Below are 16,737 nucleotides of genomic sequence, written 5' to 3' on the forward strand. Positions count from 1 at the left end.
AGTGACAAAATACCGAACTGAATACAAGTTTTCCATTTCAACTTAGCTACAAATTTAAGTTGTTAATTTTAAATAAAGCAGGGTTAAAAGAGAAAGAGGAGTAAATATTTTTTTTTACTTTAAGAAGAAGACTAAGCAAAAAGAATAAAAAGATTTAAATACATAAATTGATCTAAAATGGCGCCTCTTCTTTATCTTTGGTTTTTTTGTTCAGGTTCCAGGAAAAGATCCCGTGTCTGCAGCATCTGTTTCATCGGTTCTACAGCAAATAAAAGACACAAACGCTAAGCTGAGACAAACGTTACATGAGGTACAAAGAGTTTAATCTGAAAACAGTTCAATTCTCAACCTGGTAATTTTGACAGATTGTGTTGATTATGTCCAGTAAGTAAGATTTAATGAAGTCTAACGAGATAACAAAGCAGCTAAGATGATATGTAAATGATTTTTTTTAATAATTACTTCACTTTTTCAATCTAATTTTGGTTACTTTTACAAGGCTGACAAAAAGTGACCTGTCGGGTTTTCTATTAGTTTATATGAATTACAGGTGTGTATTGAACGCTATGAGTCACATGTGGCAAGTTATACATTATATATTACATGTTATATTATAGAAGCTTGTTTTAGGTCAATAATTCTTGAACATTGATAAAAATGCAATAGTTATTACACTTATGTGAAAAATGTCTTGCTATAAGTGAAATAATCTGCCAGTGGAACTAGAACTTGGTTGCTAGGAGACGGGCTGGGCTTGGCTGGCGTTGCTAGGTAACGACGCCAGTGGAACTTACTTAACTCTTTACTTAATTCAAGCTCCTATATCTTGCTGAAAAGCTACTTGTAAGTTAGTTTTGTCTTATTTCAAGTGAACCAATATATTTTTACTACAAACTAGACCAAAAATACTTGGTAAGATTTTGTGTTTTTGCAGCATTTTAAGTGATAAAAAGAGAATTTAAAAAACTAGAACCAGAACAGTTTGATTTGTAAAATATTCAAGAAGTTGTGATGCTTTTCTTTTCTCTTAGTGGTTTTGCTCTATTTTATGTTTGTCTACCACATAAAATCTCAGTAAAAAACTGAAGTTTATGTTTGTAATGTGGAAAAAGGATGACTGTAACTTCGGTAATCCCCAGGCGAAGGCCTCAGGTTCTTCTCATCCAGTAGTGAAGAAGAAGTTCAGCGAGGCCGTGCAGAGTGTCGTGACGTGTCTGGACTCATCAGCCGACCTGCTGACCCCTGATGGACCTGCAGCAGCGGATCCTCAGCTGAGGCTGCTGCAGCTGGAGGTGGCTGACCAAATCTGCTTAAGATAGAATATTATCAGCAAACCTGAAAATACAGCTTAGTGCAAAACAGAGGAGTGAAGTACTGAAAAACTGCACTCAAGTAAGAGTAGCACTACTTTTAATACTTTTAAACCAGTAAAAGTAAAATTCTAAAGAAAAGAAATTTCTCAAGTAAAAGTAAAAAAGTATTTGGTAAAAAGTGAGTAACTGATCAAATTATCATATTTAAAATAATCAGATGGACCAAAATGAAAACATTTCATATACGTAACAAAAAATAACAAAATCAGACAAAATAAAAAAATTCCAATTCAGTTTCCTTCAATAAAAAAAACTTTTGAACTTAAACTAAAACTGCAGGTTTTTGGTGAATTTTTGGTTAGAACATGTTTGTTTTTCATTCAGTAGGTAGAAAATCCCGAAATTTTACTAGGTAGAAAAGTATTTGATAAAACGTTTACTCAACTACTGAGAACTTGATCAAATTATCAATCGTTTAAATTTAAAAAGCTACAAAATCTAAAGTTAAGTGGAGATTTTAAGGACCAAAATGACAAAAAATAACAAAATTAGACAAAAAAAAATCTAAATCAGTTTCTTAAAAAAAACTTATGAAACTATCAAAAACTTCAAGTTTGTGGTGATTTTTTATTTTTTATAGAAATTCCCGAAATTTTACTCAAGTAAAAGTAGAAAGTACTCATAAAAACAATTTGTTTCAAAAAACATGTAAATGTAACTGAGTAAATGTAACTGGTTCCTGGTTCCTGGTTCCTGGTTCCCAGCTACATTTCAGTTTTGTTGTGTTTTCCTTTGTGTTTGTTTCAGAGTTTATGGGCTCAGTTGGAGCCTCTGGCTGAGCTGGTGGCTGAAGTGGAAGCGCAGATCAAACCTGCTCTCCTGATGGGAGAATCAGACGCTCACAGCGGTTTGGCGCCGCTGGACGATTTTGTCCAGACGGTGCAGCTTCTCCTCACCTCCTCCCACAGTCGGCTGCTTGAGCGCTCAGGACTGCAGAGCCAGCATCAGGTTTGATGTGTTGCAAATCAATGCCAGGCTTTTAAAGAGGCATAGAAAATTTCTCTCTTTAAATGCAAAAAACACAGACCATCATTTAAAGGGGTAGTATTTAGTAAAATTATGCTATAATGTTATTTTTGCCTTGATTCTTTCATGCATGTTTGGGAAATTTTTCAATCTCCGTGGCAACCGTTCAGCTGTGGAAAATGCCTGCTTTCACTAAGGGGCGGTTTTTTTTTCAACAAAGCTCCTCACAGCTTCAGTTTCTAAGTTTCTAAGCTTCCACCCCACTCAGCTCCTTCAGACTAGCCAGCAGCAATTAGCAGACATCTGGCCAGACTTTGTATCTGCCGAGCTCATTTCTTGAGTAGAAATGTTGCTAGAGACACTTTTTTCCTTTGGTTCAGCATTTATTTAGAGCAAAAAGCGACATGAAACAAATTAGCTTATAATTTTTTTTTAAAGAAAGAAAAGCGCTTTTATTCTTTAAAATGATTTTTTTGCACAAAAAGAATGAAACATGATTTTTCAATAGAATATATCGTTTGTAGTAGAAAGTTATTTACAAAAATAGCCAGCAAAAGACTTAAAAGTTACAATTTAAAAAATAAAGTTGATTCCTTGCACTATTAGTGTTCTTTATAAAAATGCTTTACATATATTTTTACGTTTACATTTTAAAACAATAATTCTTTAGCATTTTTGACCAAAGTTATTAATTTGGCCCCTCGCCTCGAGTTTGACACATATGCAGAGCATCTCTGTAGTTTAAGCTGAAATAGTAAAACGTTGTTTGAAAATGTGGCCAAATAACCCGTTAGTAAATGTTTAATGATGAAATTAACGATTAAATTCAGAGTTTTCTGTGAAAAACCTGATAAAAACCATCGTCTTTCTCTCCGTACTGCAGACTCTTCCCTCCAGTCGGCCTCGTCTCCTGGATCCGTTTGACGCAGGATGTTGTGAGATCTTCCCAAACCTGAAGGGTCCGCTCAGCTTGGAGGTAACAGCCGCTGCAATTTAGCTTTCTGAAAAAGTTTTACAAAATTTTGCAACAAAATTGCAAATATTTTCGTGACGTCTTAATTTTTTCCCCCCCGTTTTTCTGAAAGTTGAACCCAGAATTATTCTCACCTAACTCTGGTTCTGTGTATCGTCCCAGTGCGAGCCGGGCGGAACAGAGGAACACGCCTCCCAATCCTTGCTTCAGGGGATTTCACGCCTCTTGAAACGCTGTGAGGAGAGTTTAACAGAAAAACGGACGAGCCTTATTCCCAGCCGCAGCAAACTTCAAGCTGATCTCTGCAGACGCGAGGTATCTGATTATGCAGGCAAAGCCCAGATTTAAGTCAGAAACTCCACTTTTTCCACAAAGCAAGTCCAGCGTCCAAGAGTTTATGATTCAGGACCTCCAAACGTCTTGTTTGTTGAATTATTTACAGTTTAACTCACTTTTGTCACATATCTGGATTCATTATGCAGAAACTCCTCCAGGTCCTCGGATCCCAGCTGTCTTTTCTTCAGTATCTGCTCCAGCATGAACCTGATGCACTCAGCAGCAAACAGGATGAATGGGTACATCTGGAAGTCAGGGCCAAAACTCTGCAGCAGCAACTTCTGGAACAACAAGTGGCTTCTCAGAAGACGTTTCGGGTTTGTAATGTTTGTTTGCTGAAGGCCATTTGAGCTTCTGCTCACATAAATACGCGTCTTTGTTGTGTCTAAAAATCTGTTCTGGGGCTTTACTGAAATGTATGGATTTTATGTTTGCCTTTGCTATAGGGTTGGACCCACTGGGAGCAACTTTGTGGTCAACTTGGCAGCGTGTTGGATGAGTCTGAAGCTTTTTTTAGCGCTGGAGAACCAGAGGGAGAGGATGAGGAGGAGACGGTGCAGCGGAGGCTACATGCCTGCGAGGTAAGTCCAGTGGAAACTTCACACAGTTTATCCTCATTTCTTCTCTCTGGTTGCCTAGTTACTCCTTTTCCCCAACTAAACAGAACCACAAATAAACAGGAAATACAGATCTGTGGAGGGGGGAAAAGAAAAATGCCGTTGAGATTTTAAGAAAACTATTAAAGGAGAAAAGGGCGCAAAAAAACATGTTGCATTAACAAATAATGCAACATTTGAGATGCAAAATAATAAAAATTTAAAAAGGACAGAGGGATTTTAAGTTTAAGAAAGAAAACCACACAAACACTGTTTTCAAAGAAATGGGGAAAAAATACATAGACAATAGTAAAACAATTCTCAAAACTATGAATATTTACCAAAGTGGACATGTTTTTATAAACAAACAAAATAAATACAGAAATCATGTATCTGCAACTCTAGACGTCGAAATTAGTTCAATGAATCAGATTTCTTTGGGAAAGAGCTCGTCAACATACATTTTGTCATTGTTGTACATTTTATTTACTGTAATGTATAAATTATGTATTTTCCTGCTGAAATTTAAACATAAATTGTTGATTATTTTTATTAATACGCCATATTTTAATCAAAATAAAGGTATTTCTTTTGAGTTTTGAAGAAAGTAATCAGAAGTTTTGCCGTTGTTCAAACTGGACATAAACCTCGTTCTACTCGTTTCGCAGCGGACTCTGATCCGGCTGGAGGAGAACCGCTCCGTGTTGGGGTCGTTTTTGGATCACAGGCTGGTGCTGCAGGCAGAGCCGTGGTTCGGTGCCTCGGTTGCGCAGGAAGGGGGCGCTCTGGAGCTGCGATGGAAAGGCGCCTACAGGCGTTCGGAGCAGGAGATCCTCCGCCTAAGAAACATCCAGGAAAGCAGAGCCAGGTGGGCCAGATGCAGAATTACCAATTTAAAGCATCTAATCAGGAGAAAACATGTTTTTTACAAGAAGCAGAAGAGCAGAATTATTATGGCTGGAGCTCTTGACGAATTGAAATAACCAGATGAGCAGTTTTATTTAGAATCACACTGCAAAAACACAAAGTTACCAAGTATTTTTGTCTAGTTTGTAGCGCAGATATCTTGGTGAACATGAGACAAAACTAACTGACAAGTAGCTTTTCAGCAACATATAGGAACTTTTTAAAAAGGTTTTATTGGCTCTGGTGGCCTTTATCTAACAGTTAATTGACAGGAAAGAGGGCAGTGAGAGAAAGGGAATACATGCGGCAAAGGTCGCCAGGCCGGGAATCGAACCCACAAATATTTTTAAGTAAAAGATTTCTTGATATTAATGAAAAAGTATTTGCTATAAGTGAAATAAGGACATTTTCCTTATATTATAAGTTATAGTAGTGGAAAAATGTCTTCAAAAAAAACAAAAAGGAGAAAAATACCCAGCTGTTTTTTTTTTTACAATTCTTTTTGGTTTCGATGGAATCCGTTACCTAGCAACCCCAGCAGAGTTCAGCTCGTTACCTAGCAACCCAGGCAGAATTCCATGCACATTTGGTCAGCTGGTTTTACTCTACAAGACAAGTGTCTTGTTGTTGACTTACCATCCAGAAACCACTTGCTGCATTCTTGCTGGTTGTACAGGAGGCTTCACTTCTGCTTATCAAAGATATACAGTTGTATAATTAAACATTGAACTAGGGGACGATGCCAGCAGCACCTCATTTGGATTTAAAGTGACAAAAGGCCCTAAAACAGCCCGTTTTGAAAGCTCAAAACAAACTGAAATCTCATTATCTAAGAACAATTTTGTGCAAAAAAAATGTAAATGAACATATTTTGAACATGTTTTAAACAGCCTTCTCCATCTCCAAGAACTAAGAATCTAAATGAATGAGTTAAATTTATCTTCCTTTTGAGATCAGTAAAGTATTTTCGCATTTGAATTTGTTTTGTAAAGCACACAGACCAATCCTCCCCTGTTCAAGGAAGCACAACACGTCACCTTCTTCAAAACAAAGTAGAAAAGAGAAAAAAAATACCATATGTGTGAATCGGGTTCTCTCCCTTAAAAAATAAAGTTGTGTAACCTTATTTGTTGCTTGGTAGCTTCTCCCGTCTCAGGTGGGCTGCAGTTCTTCTTTTAACTTTCCTCTTTCATCCAAACAGCAACTCGCCACACACAGAACCGCAGAACACGGAGTTTGAACCTGCTCCTCTGGAGACAGGGCGATGTAGAAACCAAAAATCACAACGTGTTGCACCAAATGTCACTGAGCGTCAAAATATCCCGAAAAAATTTAAATTAACAAGATATTGACTGCATAAAAGGATCAAGGTTGCAGTTGTATAGTTTCCTAACTTTTTTTATTTTGTTCAAGAATATGTTTTCATTATTTTGCTTCCATCATATATGAGAACTTTGCTCCGAAAGCCTTGCTGTATTAGGATAATTTTATTGAACTGTTTTTTATTGCTGTTTTTGAGCAAAGCAAAAACAAAGCATTGCTAATAAAAGAACATTTATCATTTAATAAGTTACACATCTGAAAATCTAAAATACTTCAGCTCCATTTGATGGCTAATTTTTGCACTTCTTGATCTGCAAAAGCGGCCACACATACTCATTACAAGAGCCATAAATGGCCCTCGGGCCGCACTTTGAACACCTCAAGTGTAAAACTTGAGATTAATTTTTCAGGAATAAATAATCTGAAGCTTTAGTTTTATTTTATTAATATTTTTATCTGCACTTTACATGAGAATCCAGGAAAAATATTTTCAAAAAATTTTGCAGCATGTTTACTTTACTTTATATGAATCCAAATATAATTTGTTGCTAAATTTATAAACAAGCCAAAAAAAAGAGATAAAAAGTGTTTTTTTTTGTTTCCAAGCCCAACCTTATGAAATTTTTTTTAAAGAGTACAAATGTATATAACTTTAAATGTAATGTTTCAGATTGTTGTTTTTTATGTTTCTGCTTATAATTTCTATAAGAAAGTTATATTTTTGTCTTATTTTATGCATATTTTAAAGATAAGGAGAAGTAGTTAGTTCAGTTTGATGCCATAAATCTAATATTTGTGTACCTTTTCAGTCAGCTGTTTAAAAGTTTTGATTGATTGATTGATTGATTGATTTAATCATTGAAACACTAACAGTTTAAAGAGTTTTGATTGCCCATAAATCAAGACGGTGGAGTGAACTGGGAACAGTTCAGTCTCTGACAAAAAAAGACTCTTTGAAGCAGCTTAGAGACGTCGAGCCAAATAACGTCCCTGGTTGTTAGTTTGCTCATCTGAGTGGGAGGAATTCATGAATATACAGTTCGTCTTATTTCTGGATTCAGGACAACAGACGGAGAAAGAGTTAAAAGAGAAGACAGGTACATATAAGAAAAAATAAAAAGAGAGCTTATCTTTTATTTTCATTTTTGCCTTTGGACATCCACCAACTGGCCTTTGGTGTGTGTGAGGCGGCCTTCATGTTCTGCCCCGCTGGTTGATCTATCAGTCCTGGCTGTCCTCCCCACAGATTCCTGGCTGGCGTTGCTGCGGTCGGTGAGCGTCTGCTGGCCGCCGGCGAACACCTGAAGACTTCCTCAGACCTGAGTCAGGAATCCGTTCAAAGGCGACTGCTGGAGCTGCTGGTGAGGCGCTTAGCTGCTGCTCCACCTGGGTTCATTAGGAGCGAGCTGCAGGACGCCAGGCTGCTGCTTTCAGGGGTGATACCAAGAGCAGAGGCTTATTATGGGCCAATTATTGGTTTATTATGGGTCAATTATTGGTTTATTATGGGTCAATTATTGGTTTATTATGGGTCAATTATTAGTTTAATATGGGTCAATTATTGGTTTATTATTGGATTGTTATTGGTTTATAGTGGGTCTATTATTGGTTTATTATTTAAGACATATTTAAGTCCGAATTTTTCCAACAGTTTTCTTTAAATTCATGAAAAAATAAAGTTTGTATCATGAGCATTCACCCATCCGCCCACCATCCATCATCCATCCCTCCATCCATTCATCCCTCCATCTGTTCATCCATCCATCCATCCATCCATCCATCCATCTGCCCACCATCCATCCATCCATCCATCCATCCATCCGCCCACCATCCATCATCCATCCATCCATCCGCCCACCATCCATCATCCATCCCTTCATCCATCCCTCCCTCCATCCATCCATCCATCCATCCATCCATCCATCCATCCATCCATCCATCCCTTCATCCATCCCTTCATCCATCCCTCCATCCATTCATCCATCAATCATCCCTTCATCCATCCATCCCTTCATCCATCCATCATCCCTCCATCCATCCATCCATCCATCCATCCATCCATTCATTCATTCATTCATTCATTCATTCATTCATCCTTCCATCCATTCATCCATCCATCCATCCATCCAGAATGACTGAGAACTCAGAAAATTTCACTCTCATAAAGTTTGTAATTTGAATAAAAAATGTGCAGATCCCCATGTAAGGAAACATGGCATTCATTCATTCATTCATTCATTCATTCATTCATTCATTCATTCATTCATTCATGTATGTTGCGGTCTCTTGTCTCTTAAAAATGAGACACATGGTCTTATTTTTAAGGGAGATCTGCTTAAGCCACAGTTCGATGTTAAATACAATTTACTGTCAACAAAAATCCTTCAAATGATAAAAATGATAAATATTTCTAATCTGTTTAATCAAACTGACCTCATTAAACCACTAAAACCACAATAAGATTTTATCAGGTGTCCTTAGTTTAATAAAACCCAAATAATGTTCCAAACATATTAATTATAATTATTCCAACATTGTCAACCTTTCCCCAGGACGTCTCCGTGGAGCTGGCAGCCGTTTCCAAGGAAACCAGTCGGCTTGTCCACTTGAGGGACGCCGAGTGTCCCAAACTGAGAAGCCAGGTCTCACAGCTGGAGGCCAGCTGCAGCCAGCTGACCTCTGACCTTTCCAAGATGCTGGAGCATCTGCTGCAGGTTCAGTGATTCAGTATTCAGAGAAAATAACGTTTTAAATTAACAAAGACAAACAGATATGAAGCAGATGATAGTGTTTGAGAATGTGTCAGATTTCATGTTAGTTCTGCTAGTTTTCAGAAATAATTAGAACCCCCCCCCCCTCTGCTGCTGGGAGGATAAACTTAAACGATCAGAGACGGGAGGAATCAGCAGGAAGGTCACTCTTAATTTTTTCTCTCCATTCATCACCGGTGACTGCAACCAGATATCTGGCTTCGCTATAATTAGTCACATTTTGCCAGATTTTTTCTCCCAGTTGGTTGAGTTTGAAGCCTTACAGTCTGGAAACCCCTTCAGCAGATCTTATCTTCTGAAGAGAGATTTAATAATACTGGCGATGTTCTTCTTATAAACACCAGATGTTTCATGCAGAATTACTTTGATTAAGAGCAATAAAACCCACCAGCAGATCATGTCGCAGATGGTTATGTGAAATGAAAATCAGTTATTGTTATGTTGACTTATGTTTGTTAGCGCCTGGTGAACGAACAGCCGCCAGTAAAGCTGCTGTCTGAAGTGGAGAACTGGCTGAAGGAAACAGAAACTCGGCTCTGCCGGGAGAAGAAAAGAGTCCTGACGGCCAGAACTGCAGCTGAGATGGTTGAAATTCTGCAGCAATGTCAGGTACTTCATGTGTGTTTTATGCATTTATTTAAATAATGATTAAATTAAAGGTGCTTTTTTGTCAGGATTCCTGTTTTAAGTTGATTTCTAACCTGAAATACATAGTTCATATTCTAACTTACCGTATTTACATTTCTCCATGCTCCAAACCACAATTATAACTTTACTGATATTTTATGTGACAAGTTAACATAAAGTAAGTCCGACTGTAAAATCAAAAGAAAACAACGCAAGTTTTACAAATTAAAGATGTGATGTACATTTTTACTCAACATCCCTGAACAAAGTCTTTTGGATTTTGTCTCTAAAAACTGACGTTTTTCTTTGCAGAATTTCTTATTTTTAGTCAGATTGAATGGAGATCGTTTGTTTTCTCTCTAGCGAAGAAAAAGATTCCCCCAGCATGATGCTGACACCACCATGTTTCAAAATGGGGGTGGTGTTTTCTAAATGTTGTGCAGCCTTTGTTTTGCAGACGTAGTGATTAAAATGAAGGTCAAAAAAAGATTTTTGCTCTCATCTCACCAAACCCTTCACAGGTTTAATTTCCCTACATGGTTTTTACTGCAAAACCACAAAATATTACCACATATTTTGATCTGCAAATGTCTTAGTACACTTGAAATAAGATTATTAGATTATTAGAATAATCTGCCATTGGAGAAAATAGTTTTTTCATCAATATTAAGGAATTATTTACTTATAACAAGCTCTTATCTCTTGCAGAAAATGTGCTTTTAAGTTTTGTCGTATTTCAAGTGTACTAAGATTTTGTGGTGGTTTAATAAATCTATAAAAAAAAATTATTTTCCTTCTACTTTACAATTAAATGCAGCTTTGTCTCGGTTTATTACATAAAAACATTAACGTCTGCAGTGGGATAAAGTACGGTAAAATTATGATTTGAATTTATTCCTCTGTACAAAATCTCAAAAGAAGAAAATAAGAGTAAAATTAAGAGTTTTTAATAATAAAATTAACCCTTATTACAAATGAATTCCTCATATCTCCTATTTTCCAGGCGTTAAGGACGGCTGTCGACAACTGTCAGCAACTCCTTGACTTCATGTCCGAGCCTGGGTCCAAAATGGCGGGAGCAGACGTCCCGGCTCGCCGCTTGGAGCGCACGACCTTTGCAGAAAACCTGGGCGGGGTCAGACAACAGTGCCAGCTCCTGCAGAGGGAGCTGGATGGCCAGGTCAGCGCCTCGGTGCAATCCGTCAAACGGGACCCACTACGCAAAACTCACATTTTTTACATCTTTGTTCTTCCATTTGGGTCTCACCTGCTTCTAAAAACCATTTGTCGACAATACCTTCATGTTTCTTTTTTTTTGTGTGTGTGTGTTTGGAAAATTTCCCATTTAAAAAAAATCCCGATTGTTAAGTGGCAGTGCGCTGTTACCTAGCAACCAAAACAGAGCTCCAGCACATTTGGTCAGCTGGTTTTACCGCCGCATAATGGCTTCTGGAAAAGACAAGCATTTTGTTGTTGACGTGACATCCAGATACCACTTGCTCCATTCTTGTTGGTTGTGCAGGGGCCTCCACTTTTGCTTTTCAAAGATGCATGTTTATATAATTGTGCATCTGTTTTGGTCCATTTTCATGTGTGAGTGTAAAAGTCGAGTTTACAGCAGCTGGTTTTTGGATTTAAAGTGATTTAAAGTGATAAGAGGCCCTGCTCTGAAAGGAGCAGACCAAAAGTCTCATTATATAAGAATGATTTTGTCTAAATAATGTAATAAAAATGTTTTTATAGAACATATTTCTATGCCAACCTGTTAAAGAACATATCATGGGTCACCTTTAAGTGTTGCTGTTCAAACTAGTTTTATTCAAGTTTTAGAAATGAAGATATTTAAAGACAGCTTGTGTGCTACAATTGATCAGTTTATAGATTCAACATCTTGTTAAATAATGTGTCCAAAATGCACGTGTCCATCTTTAGTAACATGAAGCCAATGACTGTGTTTGAATTGGGTCCATTCCTTTTCCTCAGATTCATGAAGTCAAACACATCCATCACACTTGTGCAGAACGAGAGAGACATCTGCAGAAACGGCAGGACTGGTCAGAGCAGCAGAAGAAGAGGATGAGTCAGTGGAAACGGCCCTGCAGTCAAACCCTGGCTGGCTGCGCTCTGCTGGAGTGGGAGGTACGATGGTGGGAATCACACAGAGGGACATCTGGACGCTGTGGACGGTTTTCTGTCAGAGTGACTTTGTGTCTTCCAGGCTGAAGTTGCCAGAATCCAGCAGGTTTCTGCAGATCTGCAGGATCTGGGAGAAGGAAGAGGAGGAAGAGGAAGAGTGTGTTATGGGAAGGAAGGGAAGCTCCTGTGGGAAGAGATCTTCTCCGGCCGAGTGGAGAGTGTGAGGCGGACCTGTGTTGATCTTCATCAGCAGGTAAAACAACCTCAAGGTCAAAGGTCACAGATTTACTCACTGAGAAGGAGCCATGATGGATTTAAAGATTCTGCAGGTTTGGACGAGTTTGGTGGACTGGAGTCCATAAATACTCCGTCCGTCCGTCCGTCCGTCCGTCCGTCCGTCCGTCCGTCCGTCCGTCCGTCCGTCCGTCCGTCCGTCCATCCATCCATCCATCCATCCATCCTTCCATCCATCCATCCATCCATCTTTAATCATTAAGTCCGTCCGTCCGTTCGTCCATCCGTCCGGCCATCCATCCATCATTAATCATTAAGTTCGTCCATCTGTCCGTCTTTCCGTCCATCCATTCATTCATTCATTCATTCATCCATCCATTCATGCAATCTCCTCATGTCTGAAACAATTAAAGATAAAAAAAACAATTTTATTTACTTTTATTTCATTCAAACATCAAAACATAAAAACTATAATGTTGCCATCTTTTTTCCACCCCCCCAGTGTTTTTACATTTTAAACTTACAGGAACATCTGTAAAGAATGGAACAGGAAATTAACCAAACTGTCTAATTTGTTTCTGTTTTTGTTGCTTCTGCTCCGTTTTCAGATGGAAGATCTCAGAGCGGATCTCGAACAGTCAGTGGAGAAGTGGAGTTGTTTCCGTGGAGCTCTGGGGGAAGTTGCATTGTTGACCACTAGGGTGCGCTGTGCCCTGCAGCAGCAGCGAGCGCCTCTCTTCTCTCTGCAGCAGGCTGAAGGAAACTCAGACCGCCTGCAGGTGAGAAATGAACTGGTCTCCATAAACGCATTAAAGCTACAAAAGCAAACATAAATGTATATTATCATCAGAATCATTCATGGTAGTTTATTAGTTTTAAAACAAGTGGCTGTAGAGTCTAGAACACGGCGTGGCTACAATTAAAGAAGGCGTCATAAAACTTTAGTGTTTGTGTGGAACAGCAAGCTGTAGCTGCGGTTAAAAGCCTCCGAGTCCGGATGTGAAAGGTTCAGTCAGAGTGTGGGCATTCACAGACTTCAAGCTGTCAACTCTTTTATTACTTTTTAGGGAAGTAAATGCACTTCCAGAGAGCGAGAGTTAAAAGGAAAAAGTCTTTTTCATTTTGCTCAGGAGCTGCAGGTGAAGGCGGAGGAAGACGGAGAGCGGCTCTGGACGGACCTGGACAAATCCTGCAGGACGCTGATGGAGACGCTGCATGATGCGTCGGCGCAGCTCGTTAGGGACGAAGTGGAGGAGCAGCGACATGGGTCAGAGGAGGGAAATATTTAGATTAACATCTTACCAAATAATGTAGGGGTGTCCAAAGTGTGGCTCGGGGGCCCTTTGCGTCCCTAAGTGATATAAATTTGTCCCACCGTCTGATGCAGATGGAGACATTTTCTTCCCCAATTAGGACACAAATTAAAATCTTCTCATAAAAATGTCAGATATTACAACAGAATATGTAGGTTATACTAAGAAAAACAAAAAAATAATAAAATTACAAGAATAAAGTCGTTTTATTTTGAGAATAGAGTCATATAAAAATAGTCTCAATAATACGAGAGTACAGTTGCAATAATGAGTATAAAATTACAATATTTTGAGAATAAACTGTTAAAAGAATAAAGTTAAATTAATATGAGAATGAAGTGATTTTGTTTGGAGAATAGAGTCAGTTCGTATTCTGTTCAAAGGATTTGCCTTTAAATTAAGATTTATCTGTTTTTCTCATTTGTAAACTTGCTGCTTCATATAATTATTACACACTGAGTCCCTTTATGTTTGTCTCACCAGGTGGAAGAAAATCCTGCAAGAGATAAAAGAGGAGCATAAAAACACCAGAGAGATTTTCTCCCTCTGGCTTGAATACGCGAATCTGTCTGAACGCTTTTCTCTTCGTTTGCAACACCTGAGGAATGAGTGGGAGGAGTTATCAGGTCCTTCATCTGGAAACGATGCAGAAGCCACAGTCTGCTGCGTCAAGGTGAGTCAGAGTCTCATCAACTTTATCACCGACCAGAACCGAAACAAAGTCATTTTCAAGAAAGAGGAGAAGCAATTAATTTAGGAAATTCAGACTGAAAGATGATGCTTTGTTGGACAGTTGAGGATGGGTGACCTGTTACACAAACATGTTCGTCAGATGTTTTGCGTAAAATCGTTCTTGGATAATGAGATTTTGGTTTTGAGCTCCTGTCAGAATGGGCTGTTTTTGGGCTCTGTCTCCCTTTTATGCATGAATTATGAGGTTTTATGTCAGGATTTTTTTCCCAGAATGTTTTTGATTTTTCAAGACATAAGAAAAAAGGTTGGGAAAAAGTATTTTTTTTCTAGGGGATCAGTTGTAATTTTCTCCAAATACAAAATTTATTTGGAAAATATATCAGTGGTATTAGTCTTTATTGATTACTTGGTATCAATATTTTTTTTTATCTGCAAAAGTAGAAGCAGGGACTGGATATTCGTTGCTTTTTTTGGTCTGTCTGCCATATTGGTGTTAACAAAAAAAATTCTTGCAGTTGCAGTAGATGGCCAGTAGTTAACAGTGTATCGTATGATGCGCTGTTGTCCACTTCAGTGGTCTGTGTGCATTTATAACATAAAAATCTACAAGAAAATAGCTGTTAACTGCATGAAAGGGTTAGATAAAAATAAACTACTTCTGGCCCCCAGCTTAACGTTTACACTCGCACGTGAAAATTACTGCAGATGCACAAAAGTACATCTTCGAAAAGCATTCGTAGAGCCTCCTGCACAACAGCAAGTGGTTTCTGTATGGTGAGTCAACAACAAGTGAAGTCAGTTGTCTTTTCCAGCAGCCATTGTACAGCTCATACAGCGGTGAGACCAGCTGGCGCTCAGTTGGAGTTGCTAGGTAACGGGGCACGCAGCTCATTTTTCAGACACCAACCAACATTAACCAACAAAACTCAACAGGTTTTTTTTTTTTTTAAGTGCTTGAGCTGTTTATAGAGGCAGTTGAAACCCAATGGAAGAAAGAAAACGCGCAAAAAGTGCAAAAAGTCTCCTTTAAAAAGAAAATTACACACCGGCAGTCTCCTAAAAGATATATTTGATTTATTATTGTCGTAAGTTCACACAGAACAGAACTTGGTTCTGATACTAATTATCCTCTGGGACGTTAACCCAAAGTGCATTTCTATCCGTCTTTATGCTTTTCTGCTCAAAACTGGCAAGAAAATGCACAATAAAGCACTGAAAGCCTGAGCTTAAGTGCTGGAGTTTAACCAGATTCACAAACCCTGTTTTTCAGCGTCCAAATGCATTTTTTTTTCCTCCTTTCCTTTTTTTTTTGTAATCATTAGATTCCCTGCTTGACTCATCTGTTCCAGGTGCAGGTTCGGGGAGTCCATGCTTTACGTTCCCGATTTAATTAAATGTTTTTCTCAATACCTGCTCTCCTATTCTTGGAACGGAACGACGTTGCATGTACTTCTGTTGAGATATGACTGAAGATCTGCTTCCAGTCGGTGCACCTGGCCTCCCCTCTAACCTGTTGCGCAACATCCAGATGACGTGTTGTTTTGCTCATTTGACCAAAGGAAAATGTTTTTATGTTTTGGTTTCCATTTATAATACCTCCTTAGTTCCTTTCTCTTCCAAAATACAGCGAAAGAAACATTTTGTTGAAACGTTTACTGCATAAATTGCGTTTTCCCACAGGACTGAAACATCAATTTACTTGAATGAAATAAGTGGAAAGTGGCAATACACTGCATATAAAAACCTGCTCCTGTTCCTCAGCTTATCTCCTCTTTTCACAATGTAGAGGTTGCAGGATGCTGCTGATGAGCTGCAAAGTGATGCAGAAGATGTGCTGGCAGCATCCAAAGCTCTTCTTGGACGACTCGAACCTTTATCTGCAAAGTTAATCAAATCAGAAGCCAGGTTGTTGAGTCGCGATGTCCTGCTGCTGAACCAAGCAATATCGGGAAAAAGGAGAAATCTGGAGGTGAGATATTTTACATTTGACACATAAAGCATGTTGTTTACTATGGAGGTTGTTAAATATGACGTATTGTCTAAATGTTCAGGAGGATTTGGAGCGAGAGAGACGATTTAAAGCTCAGCTGGAAGCACTTGAGGAACAGATGCAGAGCTCGCTTTTTAAACTGCGTGGGGGCGCATGTGATGCAGACACTCTGGAGGTTTTAAACTCCCCTTCTGCATACCTTTAACTAAAAAAACAACAACAAACAAAGGTCATTTTTATAATTTTGTACTGTGTCTTAAACTCCCAGCAGGTTCTTTTGGATCTCAGTGACATGACTCCATCACTGGTGGACGTTAAAGAGACGAGTGGCGACATAACCCTCAGCAACGAGGAGATGGAGAGAGTTCAGTCCCTCAGCAGGCTGTGGGCAGAAACCGTTACCAAGGCAACAGATGAAAACAAGTGAGACGGTTTGATCTACAACATGTAATTATTGCTATCTAGAATCCAAACTGTAATGGAGATCAAAGTTTGAGATA

The 16,737-nt window shown here is 38.6% G+C and overlaps 1 protein-coding gene across 1 annotated transcript in view; it reads left to right on the forward strand.

Moving 5' to 3' along the window:
• The window catches only part of syne2a (spectrin repeat containing, nuclear envelope 2a), a 110,649-nt gene that overhangs the window by 58,397 nt on the left and 35,515 nt on the right, over positions 1-16,737 (forward strand). The window contains exons 69-88 of the mRNA XM_081602442.1: positions 215-310; positions 1,140-1,292; positions 2,121-2,321; positions 3,223-3,315; positions 3,475-3,627; positions 3,795-3,965; positions 4,095-4,229; positions 4,913-5,112; positions 7,720-7,834; positions 9,026-9,187; positions 9,704-9,853; positions 10,875-11,051; positions 11,855-12,010; positions 12,090-12,260; positions 12,850-13,020; positions 13,372-13,508; positions 14,038-14,227; positions 16,034-16,216; positions 16,299-16,412; positions 16,506-16,660. Of these exons, the coding sequence (XP_081458568.1) occupies positions 215-310; positions 1,140-1,292; positions 2,121-2,321; positions 3,223-3,315; positions 3,475-3,627; positions 3,795-3,965; positions 4,095-4,229; positions 4,913-5,112; positions 7,720-7,834; positions 9,026-9,187; positions 9,704-9,853; positions 10,875-11,051; positions 11,855-12,010; positions 12,090-12,260; positions 12,850-13,020; positions 13,372-13,508; positions 14,038-14,227; positions 16,034-16,216; positions 16,299-16,412; positions 16,506-16,660 (3,083 nt within the window). The remainder of the gene's footprint in view (positions 1-214; positions 311-1,139; positions 1,293-2,120; positions 2,322-3,222; positions 3,316-3,474; positions 3,628-3,794; positions 3,966-4,094; positions 4,230-4,912; positions 5,113-7,719; positions 7,835-9,025; positions 9,188-9,703; positions 9,854-10,874; positions 11,052-11,854; positions 12,011-12,089; positions 12,261-12,849; positions 13,021-13,371; positions 13,509-14,037; positions 14,228-16,033; positions 16,217-16,298; positions 16,413-16,505; positions 16,661-16,737) is intronic.

The sequence above is a fragment of the Poecilia reticulata genome, chromosome 21 (assembly GCF_904066995.2).
Source record: "Poecilia reticulata chromosome 21, P_reticulata-male-v2, whole genome shotgun sequence".
In the NCBI taxonomy this organism is placed as follows: domain Eukaryota; kingdom Metazoa; phylum Chordata; class Actinopteri; order Cyprinodontiformes; family Poeciliidae; genus Poecilia; species Poecilia reticulata.